General features: G+C 43.7%; 1 protein-coding gene across 3 annotated transcripts in view; it reads right to left on the bottom strand.

Moving 5' to 3' along the window:
- Positions 1 to 23,128, bottom strand: part of SPNS1 (sphingolipid transporter 1 (putative)) — a 1,475,635-nt gene that overhangs the window by 452,061 nt on the left and 1,000,446 nt on the right. For all 3 annotated transcript variants that reach the window (XM_044075481.1, XM_044075480.1, XM_044075482.1), the window contains one exon: positions 19,439 to 19,591. In XM_044075481.1, coding sequence (XP_043931416.1) covers positions 19,439 to 19,591 — 153 coding nt within the window. The remainder of the gene's footprint in view (positions 1 to 19,438; positions 19,592 to 23,128) is intronic.

Here is a 23,128-nt window from a genome sequence, read left to right as displayed (position 1 = left end):
AACCCTCACCCCTTTGTTCTACTGGAACTGGCTGAATAGCTCTGATGTTGAGCAGGGAAAGAACTTGGTTTTAAGTCTCTACCCACTGGTTTGGAGGAAGGTCTGGAAACCCGCTTGGGCTTGGCAGTGAATGGAAATACAATTTGTACCCCTGGGATACCATGTTGAGGACCCATCGGTCCTGAGTGATGGACATCCAGTTTATTGCGTGAAGGGCAAGTTTTCCTCCTAGGGGCACAAGCAATTGGGCAAGGCTGGGAAGTAGAGTTGAGAAGTCATTGTGAACTTTTTCCATAAGGAGGTGGCTTATCACTCCCTGTTTTAGGGGTGGGAGCACTCCATTGCTTAGATCTCTGCATACCCTAGACTGCAGTCTGGGTGGTCTATTTCTCCTGGGTCTTGTTTGGGAAGGCTTGGATGGGGCTGGAAAGGACCAGTGTTTTGAAGGGCAATGCCTACTGAATTGAGGTGGTTGCACTTGTAAGAATTATTTCACAGTTTGCATAGATTTAGCTTTTTCTTCCATCTTTTTGATAACTTCTTCTGCTTTGGTGTCACACAAAACGTCCTTATTTAAAGGAGCGTCTAGTAATTTGACATGATCTGGCAAGGTCTGCTCCTTCAGCCAAGCATGTCTTCTCAGTACAGAGCCAGTGATTGCAGCCCTGCAAGATGCTTCTAGGGCATCAAAACCACACTGCAAAGTATGCTTACTAACTTGGTTTGCAGAATGCATAAGCTCTTGCAAATCTTTATTTTCTGCACAATCTGGAAATATTACCATTTTTTGTTTAATGAGTTCCATAATATACTGCTGGTATTTCAGCATGTGAAACTGGCAATTCAATGCCCTGATAGCAAGAGTTGCAGAGGTATATACCTTCTTACCCCATCTGTCTAAAGCTCTGGAATCCCTGTCCGAAGGGGTAGGATTTTTGGCTGTAGTAGCCTTAATACCTTTAGGTCCCTGGGAAATGATCTCTGGATCAGCAGTAGGATTCTTGAAAAGAAACTTGGGGGAATCAGGTACTCGGTAGTACCTGTCAGATTTCCTAGGGGCCGGAGATAAGGTATCTGGAGTAAGACTGGATTCCATCATCCACAACATCCAGGACAGGTGAAATAGCTAAAGGCCTGAGGATAGTCTTGGCATTCCCAATGGAAATGCTCTCTTACAGTATGCAAGGTTTCACCAAAAGAGAAATCCTCTGGTGGGAAGGCAGAGAATGCATTCCTCTGCATCTGAATCCTCATAGGCTGATAAGGGCATGTCCTGATAATCAGAAAGGTCAGAGTCATCGGACTCCTGGTCTGTAAAATCTGATGCCAACTGAATTCTTTGTCTCTTAGCAGGGGAAGGCTGGCTTCCCCTAAGTAACGTTATAAGGTCTTCAGCCATTCTAAGCATTTGTTTTTGTGGCATGGGGGCCTGAGCATGCGCTTTGGTAGTCTGTTTTCTAGGCGTAGTGTGTACTCTGGGCCTAAGAAACTCGGTAGTTTTGGCTAAAAAAGTCGACAGTTTAATTAGAACTTCGGTAGGTCGGAAAACACCCTCAGAAGTCGGTGCCTGCACAACAGCTCTGGACCCATACAAGGTAGAGACACCCGCTGGTTCCATAGTCGAAGAAGCATCTCGCAGCATACCAGACTCCAAATGGGTCTCAGCAGAGGCCTGCGAATCCAGAGAAGCCGGCATCAGGGGCTGCAAAGATGCCTCACTGTGTACCGGCGGACTAGCTACTAGCTTAATGGAAGTGTGGTCAGCAGTTTTGGACCTATACGGTCTGTCTCTGTCTTTATCCTTACGTTTTTTCGGAAGATCGGTAGTCAGATGGCTTACCGAATCCATTTTGGAATATGGAGATCGACAGCGAAAGAATTTAGCAACAAAAATAGCCTGACGACGAATGGTTTGGGTGTTAAACAAGGCAGAAAACCGACAGCGAGGGACGTCGTGGTCTGGGCCTAAACAGGTGATGCAGTAAGAATGAAAATCTCTGTGAGGTATTTGCTTTCTACAGGCAAGACAATTGTTAACTTTTTCTGACATCGGTTAGATCAAGAAAAAAGGTTCCACAATGGGGTACTTAGCTTTAGAAGACTTCAGGATTATCAACTCGAAAAAAAAGAAGTTATGTACTCACTATAACGTTCCATTTTGGTAGTCCATCTCACTCTTCATTTTTACGTATCGGTTCGGAGCTGATCCTCTGCTCTGACTCAGCCGATTTATAAGCTCGAAGACTTCTGGTTGGCTTGTGGCTAAGCAGGTATCCCATAGTGCACCAGTACAAACCCCAGATCTTATTTGCTGCTCACTAGAAGAAATAACCATAACAGACAAACCAATACTAAATGGTCTCCAACCAAAGATAACCAAAATATTAATACCTCCAGATTCTTCCAGGATGGGGGCAGGAGGGCGGGTTGGTAAAAAATGAAGGGTGAGATGGACTACCAACATGGAACGTTATGGTAAGTACATAACATCTTTATGTTGTGCAGTCCAATCTCTCCTTCATTTTTACGTATGGGACAGCGTCCCTAGCGCCTTATTCTTGGGTGGCTCACGGGAAAATACTCTTGAGCACCGTGGACCCAAAGGATGCTCTAGCCCTGGAAGCGAAATCCAATTTGTAATGTGTAATAGAAGTGTGAGGGGTAGCCCACGTAGCTGCTGCACAAATATTATCACATGGAACCCTGGCTTGAAAGGCTGCAGAGGTAGACAATACCTGGTAGAATGAGCCTTGATCATGAAGGGTAAAGGTCTGCCCTCTGAATTGTAGACAAAGGCTATGCAACTGGAAATCCAATTAGATAGTGTCACTTTAGAAACTGGTAAGTCCAATCTGGATTCAGAAAAGGAAATGAATAGTTGATCTGATTTCCTAAACTCCTTGGTCCGATGCAAATAAAAACATAGCTGTCTATGAACGTCTAGCTGATGAAACAGATATTCAGCTGCATTACAGTGATTAGGGAAGAAAACTGGGAGTTCTATGGATTGATTTAAGGTGGCATGAGAACAAACTTTGGGGACAAAGGAGGGGTTAGTATGCAATGAGACCCTATCTTTATGAAAGATCAAATAAGGTGGCTTAACAGATAAGGCTTGTAACTCCGATACCCATCTAGCTGATGTGATAGCCACCAAAAACAAAGTCTTCCAAGGCAAAAATTTCAGTGAGGATGAGTGACAAGGTTCAAACGGGGAAGATGTCAGTTTGGACAACACAAAATTTAAATCCCAAGAAGCCACAGGTTCTTGGGGAGGTGGCCTCAACAGAGTGGCTCCTTTCAAAAAGGTCTTGCATAGCTTATGAGACATTAAATTGGTGTCTGGAAATCCTAACTGGAAATGAGAAATAGCTGCCAATTGAACTCTGATAGTGGCAGCAGCAGATCCTTGCTGAAAAAGCTCAGAGAGAAATTCCAAAATTACAGGGATAGAAGCAGTGTAGTGATCTACATTCATTTTATGCGTCCAAATAGAAAATCTTTTCCATTTACTGCCATATATTCTCCTAGTTGAAGGTTTATGGGAGGACATAAGGATATGTGACACTGAGGAAGATACATCATGAAGCCTGACTAGGGATGGAACTGGAGCAGCCACGCTGTCAATTTGAGGGTGTGGATCAAGGGATGTAGTGAACCTGACATGCGAGTCAACAGATCTGGAGCTGGGTCCAGAATCCAAGGATCGTCCAAAAGAAGAGGCTCGAGGAAGGGGAACCAAATATGACGAGGCCAGTAAGGAGCAATGAGGATTAACTTGCATCCCAGCCGTCTGGCTTTCTGAATCACTTTGGAAATGGAGGAAAAGCATACAGAAAACCCAGGAGCCAATCGTGAGCTAGATTGTCTCTGGGTGTCTCCCACGGAGGGGGAATGAGGGAAAAATAGCTGCTGCATTTGGCACTGACTGGACTGGCAAAAAGTTTGCAGAAAGGCTGTCCCCATTTGCGGAAAATCTGTTCCACTGTTTCGTGTTTCAGAGACCACTTGTGAGGCAGTCAGATCGCCCGGCTGAGCTTGTCTGCTATCATGTTGGTCGCCCCTGGAATGTGCATTGCTACCAGAAAGCACTGGGAAGAAATCACCCATTCCCAAACTCGCATGGCCTCTCGAAAGAGTGGGTAAGATCTGGTGCCGCCCTGTTTGTTGATATACCAAACTACTGACATGCTGTCTGTTTGTATCGCAATAGTCCCTAGAGGAAGGTGGTCTTGGAAGTGCTTGCAATGCCAGGAGCACTGCCCTCATTTCCGGAACATTGATATGCACATGAACCTCGTGTTCTTGCCATGTGCCTTGGACAGTCCTGCTGAGATAATGCCCCCCCCACCCGATCTGGGAGGCATCCGTGGTCACAATGGCAACGGGTTGGGCAGGAACAAAGGGGGTGCCTGTTGTCAACTGGTTGGGTGCTATCCACCAAAGGAGGTCCTCTTTGCATGATTCCGTCAGCAGAATAGGGTGATTCAGCGGAAGATATTGGAAGGACCATTGGGAAAAAAGAAGCCACTGGAGAACTCTCATGTGCAACCTGGCTAATGGTACTAATAGGATGGTGGATGCCATAGTCCTGTGGAGCTGAAGAACCCACTTTGCTTTGATCTTCCACAATGGGAGAAAACGTTGAATTTGAAAGATTACATTTTGCGCCCTTTCGGCGGGAAGACGAGCTGTCATGTTCACTGTGTCTACCTCTGCGCCTATAAAATTCACAGATTGAGAGGGCAATAATGCAGATTTTTCCCAATTTATGGAGATCCCTAATTGAGCACAAAGTTGAATAGTGGCATTCCTGTTTTGGAGAAGTAGATGCCTGGTGGGGGCGGTCAGGAGCCAGTCATCCAAGTACAAAAACACTTGGAATCCCTGACGTCTCAGGTGAGTGGTCACTACTGCCATGCATTTGGTAAACACCCTGGGGGCTGTGGTGAGACCAAAGGGCAGAGCATGAAACTGATAGTGACTGGCTCCCAGCCGGAAGCGTAGGTGGCTCTGGGACGCCTTGTCCATTTTTATATGGTAGTATGCATCCTGGAGCTCTATTGAGCACATCCAATAGTCTTTCCCTACCAAAGCGAGTATCGACCGCAGTGTTACCATCCAAAACTTGTCCTTTCTCACGGATTCATTTAATCAGCTGAGGTCCAATATTGGCTTCCAGTCTCCTGTTTGTTTTGGGACTAAAAAGAAACTGGAGTAAGTTCAGGATCCTATCTGGTCTGCTGGGACAGATTGGATGACTCTTTTTAAGAGCAACTTGTTGATCTCCACAGTTGCCTGATCCCTGAGATTGGGTGGTACATCTGGGATCTTCTTGGGAACAAACGGTGGAAGGGAAAAGGGTATGATATAGCCTCTGGTCACAACGCTTTGAACCCACTTGTCTTGGGTTATATTTAGCCAGGCTTCGGGATACAAAGAAATGCGACCCCGACCGGCCCCAGAGAAATGCAGTCGGGCCCCATATCAGGAATGCTGATAAGCCGTCCCCGAAAGGAATTACGACCTTGTTGGTATTGCGGACGCTGCCTCTAGGGTGAAGTCTCCCATTTCCTCCTCCTCCTTTGCCTCTGTAGGAGGGTTCACCCTGTGTGTCTGGAAAGACCCTCTGGGACTTCTTGAACCACATTTTACCACCCCTTTGACCTTTAGGGTATGGTCTAGAGGGAACAGTAAAACGTATTCCAATGGCAGAGAGAGTCTTTTTTTCTTGCTCACACCGAGTGAGTGTGCCCTTCACCTTAGATCCAAACAATGAGTAACCATCAAAAGAGGCGTTGGTGAAAGTGGACTTAAATGGTTCTGCAAAATTACACAAGCGCATCCAGGAGTGACGCCTTAGGGCAACTCCTGAACCCGCTGCTCTACTCGCTCATTCAGCCGCATGGAGGAGTTAACTATAGAATTTAAGGTGGACAACTGAGCAGAAATCTTGTCAAAGACTCCCTCAGTACATGTACCCTGTATAGAATCTCCCAACTCCTTAAGGAGATCCCTCTGCAATCTCATGAAGTGAGTGAGATAGTTCAATGATCGAAGAGTAAAAGCTGCTGAACTGAAGACACGCTTCCCATACCTGTCCATCTATCGAGACTCCTTATTCAGCGGATGGACAGAAGAAGAAGTCTCAGCAAGCTCTTTCTTAGTGGCCGCTGCCACTACCATGGCATGTAATGGGACATCTTTGGACACAAATTCTTTATCTGGAGGGGCAGAAAGAAACTTGTTGGGTCTCCTAGGGGCTGGCTCCACGGCATCGGGAGTATCCCACACCTTTCAACTAACTAAATCCATCAGTTCGTCAAAAGGTGGAGACACCCAAGAGGCAGAAGATTGAGACCCGAAAGCCTTCAGGTACACCGACTCCTCATCAGAAGGGTTAACAGTGGGCCAGCCGCACCTCTGCTTAAGGATCTCCAAGATGTCCATGAAGGAGACATCATCAGAGGACGACTTGGGGGACCCTTCTGACTTCTCAAGGTCAGTGTCAGATGTCAAAGACTCATCCTGGGAGTCAACATGCTTCCTCTTGCATGTCTTCTTCCTGGGAGGCTCCTCAGAAGGGCATTCTGGAGAGGTTAAGGAAGAGTGGGGGCCACCAGCCGGTGGCTCCTAAAACTGGGGGTCTCCGCTGTCTCTGGAGAGAGCAGGGGCTGTAACTGAAGTGGATGCTCTAGGGGGGATAGTGCTGGTACCCTTGTTGGTAACTGGTGACTTGGACAGCACGCTCATCATCATCTCGAATGCTGACCTCTCCGGCTCCGAGGACCTCTCCCGCGCCGAAGATACCAAGGATGCCATCGGCGCCAGAGTTATCAGCTCCGAAATAGATGCAGGGTCTGAGCTCACCCTAGCCGAAGCACCGAGAGGGAGACTTGGAACCGAAGAAGACCGATTCCAACCTTCCCTGTCGGCGCTGACTGGAGAGCTTTGGCCCCTGGACACAAAGAACGACACCGAAAGTGTCGGAGCAGAGCTCGGTTCTGAAGCAACCGCAAGTGGAGCTGGAGCTGAGGGTTCCACTAATGGCACCAAGCCCTCTGACAAACCAGTTTAACTCAGAGGAGGAATAACAATCGAGGGTAAAACAGGTTCCATAGGCTTCGGAGCCGACAACAATTTAGATAGAGCAGACGACTTCAGCAGTCTCAGGACCTCCCTTGCCACATCTTCCAAAAGGCTCCTGGAAGACCTGGAGGACACAGTCGGGGATCTTGATCTTGGAGGAAGAGCAGGTTCCACAAATTCAGTGGTCGGCTCCGACAAATTGGATCCAACCCTGTCACCACAATGTTGCTCTCAGTCGGCTCCGAAGGCAGCGGAGCCAATGAGGCCGATTTTGCAACTTTATGTGGTGGCTCCAAGATACCAGCCGGTGACGGAGAAGGTCTTTTCAAGACTTAGACTTAGCAGATTTAGTAGACTTTGAAGAAGAGGAAGAGCTAGACAAGGCTTCCTCAAAGGAAGGCTTTAAACGACCCTTTAGAATTAGCTTGTTCCTTCTCTCCTGTAACACTCTAGGGAAGAAGGCATGACAAAACAAGCAAGTCTCTTGCAAATGGATGGCCTCTAAGCAATAGACACATAGACCATGACCATCTGTCAATGACATTTTTTGGGAGCACTTCATGTATTTCTTGAAGCCTGAAGGCTTGTGCTCCTTAACCTCTTTAGACATACACACAGACGAAAGGAGAAGAGAAGTAAAAGGGAGGACTAGGTCCTCTAACTTAAATGGGACTAGCCCTGAAGGAGGAAGAAACACCACGAGGACTAGGTCCTCCAACTAAAACGGCCTAGTCCAGAAAGGAAAGGGACAGCTAGGTCTTCTAACTTAAACAGACCAGTGAACATTCACACACACACAGAAACCCCTTTCACACTGAAAATACTGAATCTGCTAATAATTAAAAGAGGAAATTGAAACTGGAGTTTCGAACAACGAACTCCATAGGTTCACAGGTTGGTACTAGGCTATACAAGCCTAGCCATAACAATTCCCTGGCTATTTCTTCCCAAACTATTTACTTCCCTGGACCCCTGTCTAGCAGGGCGACTGGCATGATCCCCGGGGTGAATTTCCTTTCTCCCATCCAATCATCAAGGTTCCTTTTGAAGAGGGCCAAAGAGGTGCTCGGCTTGACATGTATGGGCAGTCTATTCCAGAGTCTGGGGAGTCTCTGGGTCAGGAACCTATCCCCTCCAGCATGTTTTGTTTATTGTGATGACAAGGTTTAGATCCCTGGAGCTCTGAGGGATTGGGATTTCTTTAAGTGTAGCATGTCCAACAACTCTGGGTTTGACATGGCCTTGTATGTTAAGCAGGGATCACCTCGGAGTAGATGATATGCGACAGAGTACAGCTGGAGTTTTTTAAGGTGGTCAGCATAGGGCATCTGCTTTAGGCCTGTGATTCTTTTAGTGAGGTATTTCTGCAGCCTTTTCAGTTGTTGCAGATGTCTTGAGAGGTACATACCAAATGGGGCGTTGTATTCTATAATGGGTCTAATGAGAGATGAGTACAGTGGGACAATGACCTCCTTTTTTCTGGATGAAAAGCCCTTAGTGATGAGGTGTGCCACATAGAAGGATTTCCTGACTGTTGTGGCGATGTGGTTATTGAAGGTGAGACCACTGTCCACCTGTGTCCCTAAGTCAGTGTTTAGTGTACTGCCACCTATGTGCTAATTCACAGGTACATGTTTTTTCCCAAAGGGGATAACTATACATTTCTTGGCATTGAGCTTGAGCCCATGGCTCTGGCACCAAGCATCTGTTTCTGTAAGACCCTTTTGTAGAGTATCAACATTATTTGGGATTCAATAATGGCTCCCAGTTTGCAGTCATCTGCGAACTTTGTTAGCCAGAGTCCCTTAGTGTTGGCCTGTACTTCAGAGAAGTAGATGTCAAACAAGAGAGGTCCAGGACCCCACCACCGTAAGAATCAACACCAGTAGATAACCACCAAAACCAAACTGCTCTACAAAACTGTAGGCTGGAAAAAATGCTAGAGTTATCACGCTATCTGCACTAACAATAAATATGAAAAAGTACAGTTTTGTACCTACCATAAATGTAGATGTTTGAGTGTTCACCCTGCTGCAGTCATCACACTTGGGTTATCCTGTCGCCAGGCGGTCCTGCAGTCGGCCGGAATTCCAAAGTCTTGGTCCGACGTCGGTTGCTGTCGCCTCATCCCTGACGTCAGTGCACCAGGGGTATATATATTGCAACCGACGCCATTTTCTTCAGTTTTTCTTGCCCCAGATGTCAGGTGCCCCCAAAAGGGTGATCAGAATTAGTACCAAATGGTGTGAACACTGCACAAACACAAAATCCCTTCAGCTATAAGCAAATACATCAGTAAGGCATAGCAGAGATTTAGCCAGTAGATCAGAGGGGATGGAGGGAGGGTAACCTGGATTGCAGCAGGGTGAACACTCGAACATCTACATTTATGGTAGGTACAAAACTGTACTATGTTCAACGTGTTACCCTGCTGCAGTCATCACACTTGGGTTGAATCCCAAAGCTAAGGTGGGGGGGGGGTATCATAGAGGGTTATTGGAGGCAATAAGGCCCTGTAGAACTGCAGAGGCGAAGCCCGCCCTGGACTTAGAGTAAAGAGGCAAGTGATAGTGTTTGGTGAAGATGTGTACAGAACTCCAAGTTGCAGCTTCTAAAATGTCCTTGGTAGGAACCCCCCTGAGAAAGGCTGTAGAGGTAGCTGTTGCCCTGGTAGAGTGGGATCTAATGGTAGCAGGAACTGGTTTCCCATGATGGGTATAACAGAACCGTATGCAATGACCTATCCATTTTGAAATGGTTTGCTTGGATATAGCCCTCCCTTGAGAAGCTGTAGCATAGGATACAAAGAGCTGGTCAGTTTTTCTGAAAGTCTTAGTTTCATCCAAGTAGTAACGAAGCTGCCTATGAATGTCCAAGGAATGCAGGAGTCTCTCACCTTTGTTCTGTGGATTGGGGAAGAAGGTGGATGGTTTGATTTAAAGCTACACTGGAAACCACCTTAGGCATAAAGGAAGGATTAGTTTGTAGAGAAACTCTGTCTTGATGAAAAATGAGGAAAGGTTCCACTGCCATTAGTGCCTGTAGTTCTGAGACTCTCCTAGCTGAAGTTATTGCCAGGAGCAGGGCAGTCTTCCAAGATAGGAACTGAAGGTCTGCAGAGAAAGCTGGTTCAAAGGGAGGTAGCGTTAGTTTTTCCAGTACAAAGTTGAGGTCCCATCCCTCTGAGGAACTGCCTTAGAAGAGGATTTGAAAATAAAGGTGGATTCGTGTTGTAGTGAGCTGAAATAGCTGAAGCATGGATTTTAATTGAGGAAAAGGTCAGATGATGTCTTTGCTTTCTGCTTGGATGAGGCAGTCGTCCAGGTATGGATATATTTGAATTCCTCTTTGTCTGCAGTATGCATTTACTGGTGCCAGGCATTTTGTGAAAACTCTGGGCGCAGTAGATAAGCCAAAGGGCAGTGCAGAGAATTGATAATGGGTTGAACCTGCAATGAAACGGAGGTATCTTCTGCAACTTTGTCTGATAGGGACATGCAGGTATGCCTTCTTGAGGTCCAACGTTACTAGCCATGCTTCCTTGCCCAACATGGGAAGTAGCTGCTGTAGTGTTAGCATCTTGAATTTGGGATCTTGTAAGTAAGTGTTTAGAATTGAAAGGTCCAGAATTGGTCTCCAAGCATTGTCCTTTCTGGGTACTAGAAAGAGCCTTGAGTAAAATCCTTGGCCTTACTCTCGAGTAGGTACCAGTTGAATGGCTCTCATGTCTATGAGAGCTGTAACTTGCTTTTGTGCCTCTGCCCATTGATTTTGTGGCAGGTTTGGCATTCCTCTTTTCATTGGCAAGGTGTGAAAGTGAAATCTGTATCCTCGTAAAATTATGTCTAGGACCCATTTGTCCTTTGTGACCATGTGCCAGTTGTCTGCAAAAAGTGCGAGTTTTCCCCCCAAGGGGGCTGTCAAGAGAGTACTGCTTGGCCAGATGAGGTGCAAGCCATTGAGTTTGCCTTCTGGTGGGTTGAGACCTGTCTTCTCCTCCCTTCTGTGTTGTAGTGCCCCATTGGCGAGGTTTATACTGGGCTTGTGGTTGTCCTCTGCCCCTTGGGTGCCTGTATTTACCCCTCTGTGGTCTGTCAGTAGCTGGAAAGGACCAAGTTTTTGTTGGCCAGTTTCTACTGAAGCGAGGGGGTTGTACTTGTAGGAAATCTTTGACTGTCTGCATTGATTTTGCCTTATCTTCCATTTTCTTTAAAACTTCTTCTGCTTTAACCCCAAAAAGAACATCCTGCTGTAAGGGAGCATCTAGTAGTTTTGCTTTAACATGATCAGGCAGAGTTTGTTCCTTTAACCAAGCATGCCTACGTATAACCGATCCAGTGACAGCTGCTCTGCAGGAGGCCTCCAAAGAATCAAACCCACATTGCAAGGTATGTTTGCCCACCTGCTCAGTGGCGTGTAACAAATCCTGTACTTCTTTCAATTCAGATTGTTGGGGTAGGGAGGTTATCCTTTGCTTTAACTGAGAGATTAGAAATTGCTGATACTTAAGCATATGAAATTGACAATTTAGTGCCCTCATAGCTAATGTGGCTGAGGTGTAAATCTTTTTCCCCCACCTGTCTAGTGCTCTGGAATCCCTCTCAGAAGGTACTGGGTTTTTAGCCATAGAAGCCTTAGCCCACTTGTGACCCTGGGAGAAAGTCTCTGGGTCAGCTACTGGGCTTTTGTAAAGAAATTTGTGGGAATCAGGTACTCTGTAGTATCTGTCAGTCTTTGCTGGAGCAGGAGGAAGAGAGTCTGGGTTGAAACTGGATTCTAAATAGACATCATCCACAATGTCCAACACAGGTGGGATGGCTAGAAGTCTGTGTTGGGGGAGTAAGAGAAACTCTCTGAGCCTTTTCTTGGAATCAGAGTAGTCCTGACCTTCCCAGTGAAAATGTTCCCTCATAGTGTGTAAGGTTTCCCCAAAGGAGTAGTCCTCAGGAGGAGAAGCTGAGGGAACAGAGTCTTCAGCATCAGATTCTTCATAAGGAGAGTAGGAATAATCTTGGTCCTCAGAGGAATCCGAAGAAATGGACAGTTGCTCAGAGGAAGCAGAGTCTTCCTCTTGTCTAGGCCTTTTGTCAGGAGGGGGCTGTGAACCCCTGATAAGAGAAATCAAATCTTCAGCCATTTTGAGCATCTGTTTCTTAGGCATAGGGCCTTGAACAGGAGACTGAAGTGCAGTCTTTTTAGATTTAGAAAACATTTTAATGGTGAGAGTCGTCGGTCTGAAAACGCCTTCAGAAACCGAAGGCGTTTCTGTAGCACCGACGTCTTTAGAAGCTAAGTCGTCGGAAGGGCCTGAAGTAAAAGGCTGCGTCGGCCTAGTACATTCCGTCAAAATATCCGTAGCGGTCTTGGGTTCCAGATCTGCAGTAGTCAGGGCTGCGTCGGAGCCTCACTGAGAACCGGAGTCCGGATCAACCGAGGCCTCGGAATCTGGCTTAGGCCTGGGCTGTCGGTCCTTATCCCTGCGTTTTTTGTGCACGCTGGTAGTCGATAGCTCCAACGGCATGTTATAGTTAAATTTTCTACCAAAATAGTGTCGTGCGAAATCAAATCGCCTTTTAATAGTATGCTTATTAAACCTAGCACAAAACTGACAAGAAGTGACGTCGTGATCAGGGCCTAGGCAAGGTATGCAGTAAGAATGAAAATCCTTATGAGGTATTTGCTTCCCACAAGAAATGCAATTGTTAACTTTTTCTGACATCAGTCTGAGGCAAGAAAAGTTTCTCCAACGGGGTACTTAGCTTTATAGAAGACTTCGGTCTGAAATTCGAATTCGACAATCTCAGGAGTCGGCCGACCGGCACTTGCGAACTGCTTCTGCTTCGGGCACCACGTGGCAAGAAAGACTGAAGAAAATGGCGTCGGTTGCAATATATATACCCCTGGTGCACTGACGTCAGGGATGAGGCGACAGCAACCAACGTCGGACCAAGACTTTGGAATTCCGGCCGACTGCGGGACCGCCTGATGACAGGATAACCCAAGTGTGATGACTGCAGCAGGGTAACACGATGAATATCTGGTACACAGCATACCACAAAGCACATTAACGGTAACCTACACTAACAAATACTAATGCAACAACAATTGTATACACTAACATAACTTTGAACAAGATTTTAAACAATGTAAGCAAGAAAAAAGTTAACACTTAGCCAGAGTGAAGAGAAGCACTACCGAACTTGTCGACGCGGCAAACGAGATCTGGGGTTTGTACTGGTGCACTATGGGATACCTGCTTAACCACGAGCCAACTAGAAGTCTTCGAGCTTATAAATCGGCTGAGTCAGAGCAACCCATTCATAAAAGTGAAGGTGAGATTGGACTACACAACATTGAAGATTTCAGGTAGCAGCCGACCGGCACTTGCAAACTGCTTCTGCTTCGGGCTCCTCTTCGGGAAGAAAGACTGGTGTAATGGCATCAGCTGCCTGTTTCTATACTCCTGACAGCTTGACGTCATGGAAGAAGTGACAGCATCTGACACAGAAATACTAAGACTCTGATATTCGGGCTGACTGAGGGCTACCTGCAGGCAGATAACCCAAGTGTGATGACTGCAACAGTGAAACATGAAGAACATCTGCAGACTCACCAAGTGCTTTGACAGAAATGTCCAACTATAACTGGACAACAGACAATACTGAGTCCTTCAGTCTAGCTTCTTAGGCTTATGTGGCTGTTGAGGGCCATTCAAAAGAAATGACTTGGAGGCCATCTTTCCTCAACTAGTTCCTTAATCTGTTTAATTTTTGATATACAAGTTAAGGGAAGCTAAGTGACTTTTGATAGCCTTTAGGACAAAGGATATACAGACAGTGCACTCCCTATTATTATGTTCAGATCCCAAATAAACACAGTATGGTTATCCTTATAGGGAATTTTCTATCCACAGCTGCATTCCTTGATCCTGGATGACATAAAATTCAACATTTTTAACACAAAAAAATGAATGAAAATGGGGAAGGTCCCCACTGGGGTCAATTATCTGCTAAAAACAAATGAAAATAGCTCACACTGTACAACTGACAGACTGTGATACCAGACAGTTTTCCTTTTCGGGCTGGCAGCAAAAAAAAATTCTGAAGATTTTCATGCCCGTACATCTGTTATGTACCAGTGTGTAATCTCATGTCTCAGACATATGGAATAAAAGGAAGGTGTCCAAGATTTTGTGAATTGGCTGGACGTATGACACCCCTGGATGGATATTTCCAAATTGTTCAGCAGTACTGCAACAGTGGAAAGCTTATAAAGTGCATCCACCTTCCTGAGCACAAAGACAACAGCATACCAAACTTTTCAGGCTTATTAGAAAATCCAAGGTTTCTTCTCTTCCTTTTGCAGTTACTTAGTGAATCATGTTACACAAAACACTCTCCTGACTTTACTTAAATTAATAAAAAAAAAATATGACAATGAGTTTGTTGAGACATGTTGGGGGGGGGGTACAGAGTAGGACTTAACTATGCCAAAGCCTGTGTGTTTCTCAAAAGAAGGGGTCATCTGGAAGAAACTGCAGGGAAAACCGATGCTGCTGCCCTTGCCCATCTATGAGGTAAGGGCCTCTAGGTCCTTTGAGTTCCTTCCCAAGACACACAGAGCAAGGGAGACACTTTGGTCAGCTTTGGGATGGACCCACAGTTGGTCAAAGTATATTTGGTCAAGTATGCAGTCAGTGAGTGCAGAATGTCACATGCCAGGGCAGTGGTACACATGGGTGCACCTGCTGAAGGTAATGTGAGGACAGACATGCACTTAGCTTAGTACAGGCACCAGTCCATGTTCCCTTAGGATGCATTCATATACCTATGAGGGCAGGTTAAATCCAACATCATACAACTGTCTGATGCCAAGGTGCTGACTAGGGAACTCTGGCAATGGAATAAATGGTGGACTCTCTTTACTGGGGCACTGACAGTGGAGGACCCAAGGGATGCCTGGGGAGACCAATCTTTGGTCCCACATGCAACCACCACCTGGAAGACTCAAGGGCTTGCTCTCTATATGCAAGAAAGTCACAGAAGATTTCTGGTTATTCAAGCTGGGAAGGGCAGTGCTGACACTTCTGACAATACCCATCAAGGTGTTTGCTGGGGTACACCTCTTATGGACTCTATCATTCACTGAAGAGGCGGACATGCAAAAACTCAATCACCAGACACCTGAGAAAGCACTCTTAACATGTGGGGTCAAGAGGTCCTCTAATGGAGTAGGCTGTGTCAGAATCCATCTTCCTTACACTCTGCCATGTCAAAGGCTCATTTCAAACTCTCATCCTAATCTCTACACTGGATACTCTAATCTGCTTCATTCTTGTGATATGTTAGGCATAGATGGAGTTTCTTCCTCCTGTTTCTTTAACTGGCCAGAATGGAGCACTAGCAGTACTTGAAAAAATGTATTCCCCGAAGTAGTATAAGCCAGTATTACTCCTGTCATAAGATCCAGCAGCCGCAACAAAAGTTAGCTTTATTCACAGATGATATTTTTGTACTTGATACATTCAGAAAAGGACATTATGGTGGAACATTTTGAGACAGCTTCAGTCTTTTCAGGATATAAAATAAATGAAAGTGAAACAAGGGCTATAGTGGTAAACCATGTACCCACACATGAATTGGTTCAGTAATACTTATATATAAGGGGACACAACAAGATGAAGTGTTTAGGTGCATGTACTAAAAAGAATTCTATTATGGCAGCTAATGATATGTGAGAAGAGACTAAACAAACAGTAGTACAAAATCAAAAAGCTGGAAGTTCTTTATTATGGATATGGATAGTAAGGTATAGGCAGTGAAAATGTTTCTAGTCCCTTTAGTTTTATATATAGGTCAGGAGTAGTTTTATCAACAAGAAGAGAAGTTGTGGACCATAATTATCTTCCCATACACGGCAATTTAGGATTACCTGACCTGAAGGGATGCCAGGTCAGTGCTTGCCACGCAGTAGTGTAAACACTGGCTCTAGATGACTTGGTTACAGTGACTAATGTTGACGTGACACCAACCTCATGTAAAAAGTGGAAAAAGAGGACTGATAATGACAACTTTACAGCTATGCAACTAATACTTGTATACATAACATAATCAGCTGGTTATAAGTCACAGTGGAAAGGACTGATGATGAAATAGGCTGGGGAGTTCCAGGGCCTTAAGGAGAATGATAAAAACATACAGAATATTATACTCATAGTAGAACAAAGTATTCTAAGAACTAAGCCAACACAGGAATCCAGAAAGAAGACTGTACTAATAAGGATGACTACAAGTAGGGGTATACAAAACAGGCAAGAGAGGGCTAAGATTTAATGAAAAAAAAAAACCGCAAAGGAACCAATATATTGGGAGCAAACAATTACAGAGGTCAGGGACTTATAAGAGTGCATAGACAGAAAAAGGAATTGGGGAGTGCAAAATGAAAAGAACAGCAACAGCAGAGATTGTAGTTGAGTCGACAACACAAGTTGCTGTTAAAAATGGATAATTAGTAGGTCATATAAAAAAACTGTATGATAATTTTAAGAAGCAGGTGAGGTTGTAAAAGATAGGGAACAGAGAATGGAAAGGCATTATACAAATGAAGAATGGGAAGACATCTATACGTCTCCCTAGTTTGCAACAAAGTCCAGCAGGTTTAAGAACTGTTGCTTAGAAGTGCTTGATTAGGTATCTTTATACTCACAGCAGATTTCAGAGATTTCTTCCTCAGGTAAATAACAAATGCTGGAAGTGTGACGTGAGAGAGAGGGGTAACTGTGAATCTGTTTTATGGAAATGTAACAATATGGCAGATTTAAAAAATTCCCAACATAGTACTTTTATCAAAAATATTGGAGGAGCATATGGTTGTAACTAAGGAATGATTATTTCCAGCTGGAATACAGGGTCTGAGTTGCCCATATATAGTAAGGCCTTACTACGTTTAATGCTATTAGTTGCCAAAAAAGCAATTACTTAAAAAAATGCTAATCAAAATCTAAACCAACTGTGACTGAAGTACTGAATATTGAAAAGGAGATAAAAGAATTGGAGGTGGGATCTTTAGAAAAAGGAATAAAGTGGGGTTTGTGGGAACAATACATGTAGAATAATGTTCAGGAGCAAGACTGTCGGTAGTTTAAGAGAAGGCAGGAACTAAGAAATGTATGTAATGGAGTGAATAGTGGTAGTTAAACAGAAAACATATATAGTTTGCTTTCTTTCAATTAAAGTTTCTACACTTATGCCATTGTTTAAAATATAAGAAGTTAATAAAAGTGTTTAAAAAAATTAACACTTTGATGGCTTCAATTTTGTACGCATCAAACGTAGGGAATTTTTCCATGAATGAAACCGGGTTCAAGGTTCCAAACATTTAAGTGTCAAAAAACAACTGAAGCTCTCAGAGGCAAGACACACTCTCACAGTGTTGCTCGGGACACCACAACAAATGCCTAGAGAATGTGCATGCTTCACAGAAAAATACCCAGAATGAAGGAAGTAGGAGAGATTTCCCATGCACAGACGACTAACATTTGTCAGCGTTTCCAAATCCAGTCTTAGACATCCCCACAGCAGCACCTATCTTTGTGTTGTCAGCAAAGAGGCTGACCTTCTTCTCCATTCCCCAAGTTTCAAACGCACTAACCAATACTGGACCCAGCACTGATTCCTGTGGTACCCCACTAGTCATTTCCTTATTGCTGACATTGTCCCTCGCACCACAACCTTCTGTGCCCTAGCATTTAATCATGAAGCAATACAGTTTTCAGTAACAGTCCTACCCCTGATCTCTCCCATTTTCATATTAGTCAAAGTTTTTGCTGAGGTTATTACTTCTGAATCCATTCCACAGAACGGGCTTGATTAGATGAAATGCACTGAAAAAATGCATTATTTACTCAAATCATACTCATCACCTGCTCTACACTAAATGTTTAGCTGTTCAAACATTTCACAACTTTTATGGTGCATTGATCAATACCAAATTTAACTTGTTAGTATTTTGATAAAGGCAGTCCCAATGCCAAAAAGTAAATATTTCTCAAACCCCAAAACAGCAGCAACACATACTTAATCCCACTTCTCTCTTTCTTACATCCCTGTTTGTGATGTTGCACATAACCCATGTTCCCATCATGTGTGTATAGCTTGTTTAAAATGCACATTCTTTCATTTTTTTCTTAATTTTGTATTTAACAGTAATTTTTAGATAAAATTTGCATCTGACTATACTGATAGTTTCTAACTTGTATTTAATGTTTACTGGCCAGGTCTTAGCTGAAAACAGCTTCAGAAAGCAGTCACTTATCTGATTAACAAGACTCCCTGACAGAAATCTGATAAACTAAACATGAAAAGTACAATCACAAAAATGTGATGCCTGAGCACTAACAATTAAAATTAATTTCAACTCTGAAAAACAATTTTGTCTATACTCCCACCTCCAGCTATTTATGCTAACTTCGAGCTCACTGTACCTCAGAGTAAAGGGAATCCTCCTAAAAAATAAAAAGGATTCAATAAAGGTGTTTCAAAAAAGTAAAGGGAATCCCTAAGACAATACAAATCTTGATTTAATATAACTTTCAGCACGCAGACTTTTGTGATCGCACTTCAGTGTTGATCATGACTGCCTTATATTTCTGCCTGGCACCCAGTTTAACACATTTACAAATACCATGACAACATACTAGCTCTCATATTTCCCTTATACTCTTCTGACTTGCCAACAGCAAATACCTTTACTACACAGTGAAATACCACAGAATTATGAAGCCATATTCATAAGTCCATACTAGCAGGATTTCATTCAGAAGTACCTTCCCTTACTTACAGGTCTAAAGCAAACTTTTCATTAGCACACTCAAATGATAAACTCATTACAAGTAAATCTGGAAACAGGCAATCCTGTGCCATGCAAAATGGAACTCAGTGTTACTAAATATTCAGACAACAGAATATCCCTACAGTGGGGATGCACAATGACTTCTATAAAGGAGAGTTGCATTTTACTGAAAATGTGATGACACTATGTCACAAAATGTGACATTAAAATGATCCTCTGACCACCACTATTTAGAGAAGCAATGGATTCAAACTGTGGAAATCACAGAGACTGCAAAGAAATTTCATTTATAACTTCTAAAATATGAAAAACAAAACTAGCTAGATAGGGAATGCTGGCATTCAAGGCTAAACAGGACAGTAAAAAAATATTATGCTGCTAAGACTACGTCATTAGCCGCTACCATTTCTGCCTAGATGTCTAACAATATATGCCTGCCCCCAAACATATCAAAGTTCAGCACATACTCCATTCATACGTTCTTTGAGATAATAATTACCTGTCAGTTGAGCTACAAGGTTCCTCTATACAGGCAGCAGCTGTGCCTTGTACCACCCGGGATCGGAATAGGTATGAAGGGGCCCAGAGAGCCAATGCACCAGTCACAAAAGCCACTGATGTGAAACCCAGGGAAGACAGGATAAAACTGGGGCTACAGCAGAAGAAAAAATAGAACATTATTTTTGTAAGTTAAATAAGGTATGAAGGTTCATAAAGACTGCAAACCTATGGAGCTACTAAGCCGTTGGCATCAGACCATCTATTACTGCAAGCATCATCATCAAAGTCACATGCATCTGGATAAACAGCTTTCACTTCTGCTGAAAAAAGAATACAGTTTCTTTCCTATCTTGAAGTTCTCTTATTTTTTTCCTTGCATGCAAGTGATTTTATGGCTAACTTATACAGCTTGATCCCAAGAAAAATAAAACAGTCTTTGAAGCACGCCTTTAAATACTCAACAACTGTATAATTATAAGCACTTCTTTCAATTTACATCTGTAATTGTCAAACTTTAATGCTTTCCTGGGCTGAGACTGGAATTGGTCATTTGCAAACAGTACTCTATCCCAGTTGGCATATTTAAATAAATACATACATACATTTTCTCCACTTTTATACAACTTTATTAAAGACATTATGTCCACCTACTTGTGGAATATGAAGATAATGTGTAAGACTACTTTATCTCTAAGTACCACAGCAGTCACCAAATTATATTCAGAGTCATATACTCAACAGTTTTTGCACTGACTCTTACATGCTCATCTGACAGTTGTGGTTTTTGCAGTATAAGACTGAGACAAAACAAGCTAATATTTACTTATCCATTTGTTTCTTTCTTAAACAGGTGAACCCACTGAGCAACAAACTGTATTTAGGAGTGACCAGAAGCCCTGTCTGGTTACTGACATATCCAGAGACATACGGCAGGCAAAGGGAGACTAAGAATCAAATGAAGGAATACAGGATAAAGCTTGTTAACAACTCACAGTCTCAGGTTTAAAACTTATCTAGCATACAGATGTCTTGAAAATTAATGATGTTTGATTTACAAAAACTTTTTTACCTTTTTATATTAGCAGATAAAGTTTGCCCAGTTAATTGAGGAGGTAGAAAGAAAAGACACTTTTCATCTCATTCATAAAGAAGGATACAGCACTTTAAAGAATGTCAGAGGTGTACAAACAGGTTTATCTGTTAAATGGGGATGTTAGCAATACTGTAGTTTTGGTCTCATATACCACTGTCTAATACACTGCAAATAAAGCTCTGAAATAAAGAAGTTAGTCCTTACCATAAAGTTCCATCTGTGTTGTTGATAGTCATTCATTCTTGACGAAAGGAAATTCTGTTCCAACTCCTCAGAACCGGCTCGGTCATTATACAGCTCGCAACAGCCAAAAAACTCTCGAGCTAAGACTCTACCTACAATGCCCCTCTCTCCATTACCTCAGATCAAGTTTGCAGCCAAAGTACAGGATAACAGAAGCCCTGTCTAAGGAGAACCCTAAAAACCTCCCAGAACAAAGGTAAGAACCTCCAGAAGTCCTTTGGTGGGGACAGGAGGGTGGGATGCCAAGAATGAATGAAGATCAACAATACAGATGGAACGTTATGATAAGGACATAACTTCTTTATCTGATGTTGTCAATCTTCATTCATTCTTGATGAATGGGACAGAGTCCCCAGCTACTTTATCTCCTGGGTGGTCCTACGGAAGGATATTCCTGAGCACCATAGTGCCAAAAGATGCTCTTCCCCTAGAGACCATATCCAATTTGCAATGACTGATAAATGTATGGAGAGTGGCCCATGTTGCGGCTGCACATATTTCTTCCATGGAGGCCTTGGAATGGAAAACAGTTGAAGTGGATACAAATCTGGTGGAATGCGCTCTAACTGGCGCAGGTAGCTTGAGTTTATTATGGTTGTAAATAAAGGTGACACAATCCCTAAGCAATCTTGATAAGGTAACTTTGGAGATGGGTTTACCCAAAGTGGGACCTGAAAAGGATACAAATAATTGATCTGATTTTCTAAATTGTCCGGTTCTGTCCAGGTAGAAAAGAAACTGTCTGTGAACATCTAGAACATGCAAGCAGTATTCACCTTTATTTGAAAAATTTGGAAAGAAAACAGGCAAATCTACAGTCTGGTAATATTAGATTCTGAGATCACTTTAGAAAGAAAGGACGGATTGGTTCTTAATGACACCCTATCCTTGTGAAAAATCATATAAGGGTGTTTTCACAGATAAAGCCTGCAATTCAGAAACTCTCCAGGGAGAAGTGATGGCCACCAGAACACGTTTTCCATGACAGGAATTTGAGATCGCAAATAGCTGCTGGATCAAAGAGCGGTAGGACTAAAGATTGTAGTACTAAGGTCAAATCCCATGGACCTATAGGATCCTTGAATGGGGGCTTTAGATGTAAAGCACCTTTAAAAAAAATTTTGGATAAATGATGGGAAATCAAGGTATGGTCATCAAACCCATTATGAAAATTGGAAATGGCTTCTAATTGGACTTTGATGGTGGAAGTAGAAACTTGTAGCTCAAAAAGTGAAGCCAGAAATTCCAAGACCTTGTCAACAGGTGCTGAAAAGGGATCTATATTACTTGCACGGGCCCAGATTGAGAATGTCTTACATTTGCAAAGATAGAGTTTCCTGGTGGACGGTTTATGAGAAGCCAGAAGGATTTTCTAAACTGAAGAAGATAATTTGTTTTGCCTGGCAATTAATGGAATTGGAGACACCAAGCTGTCAGCTTCAGATTGTGGAGATTGTGATGCACCAATCCCTGCGGGTGAGGCAGCAGGTCTGGAACTGGGTCCAGAATCCACGGACAGTGAACCAGGTGAGGCCAAAGGAAGTGGAACCAGACTTGATCAGGCCAATAGGGTGCAATGAGGACCACTTTGCTTCTCATCCTTTGGGCTTTGCTCAAGAATAAGGGGATCAGCGGAATGGGGGGAAGGCATAAAAGTAGTCCTGGGGGCCAATTGAGGAGGAGTATGCCTCTTGCGGACTCCCCCCACGGGGGAATTAGGGCAAAATAGCTGCTGCATTTGTTGTTCATTGGGGAGGCGAACTGACTGCAGCAAGGCTGGCCCCAGCTCATCGCTATATTGTGATTGAGAGACTACTCATGAGGCAGGAGGCTGCATCTGCTCAGTTTGTCTGCTATCATGTTGGAGCTTCCAGGGATATGTGCTGCTATTAGAACGAGGTTGGAAGTGATAGCCCATTGCCAAATCCTGAGGGCTTCCCGACACAGGGAGTAGGATATGGTTACACCCTGCTTGTTGATGTACCAGACTACTGACATGTTGTCTGACTGAATTGCAGCTGTCCCCAAAGGAAGGACAGACTGAAAGGTTTGCAATGCTAGAAGCACTGCCTCAATTCTAGGACACTGATGTGCAAATTGGCCTTTTGTGGGGACCAAGTGCCTTAGACTGCCCTTCCCAGATAATGCCCTCCCCCCAACCAATCTGGGAAGCATCAGTGATCAATATGGCTGTAAGAGTGAGGGCACAGCCCCATAAATTTTCTTCAGACTTCATCCACTAGAACAGATCCTTCTTGCAATGATTTATTAGAATTGGGTGAAACATTGGCTGTGGCAAAACTGACCATTGCGCCACCAAGAGCCATTGAAACAGCCTCATATGATACCTTG

Source organism: Protopterus annectens, chromosome 6.part1, assembly GCF_019279795.1.
Source record: "Protopterus annectens isolate FY-2018-M chromosome 6.part1, PAN1.0, whole genome shotgun sequence".
In the NCBI taxonomy this organism is placed as follows: domain Eukaryota; kingdom Metazoa; phylum Chordata; order Ceratodontiformes; family Protopteridae; genus Protopterus; species Protopterus annectens.
Note: the sequence above shows the minus strand (reverse complement) of the source record. Positions and strands in the feature narration are given on the sequence as shown.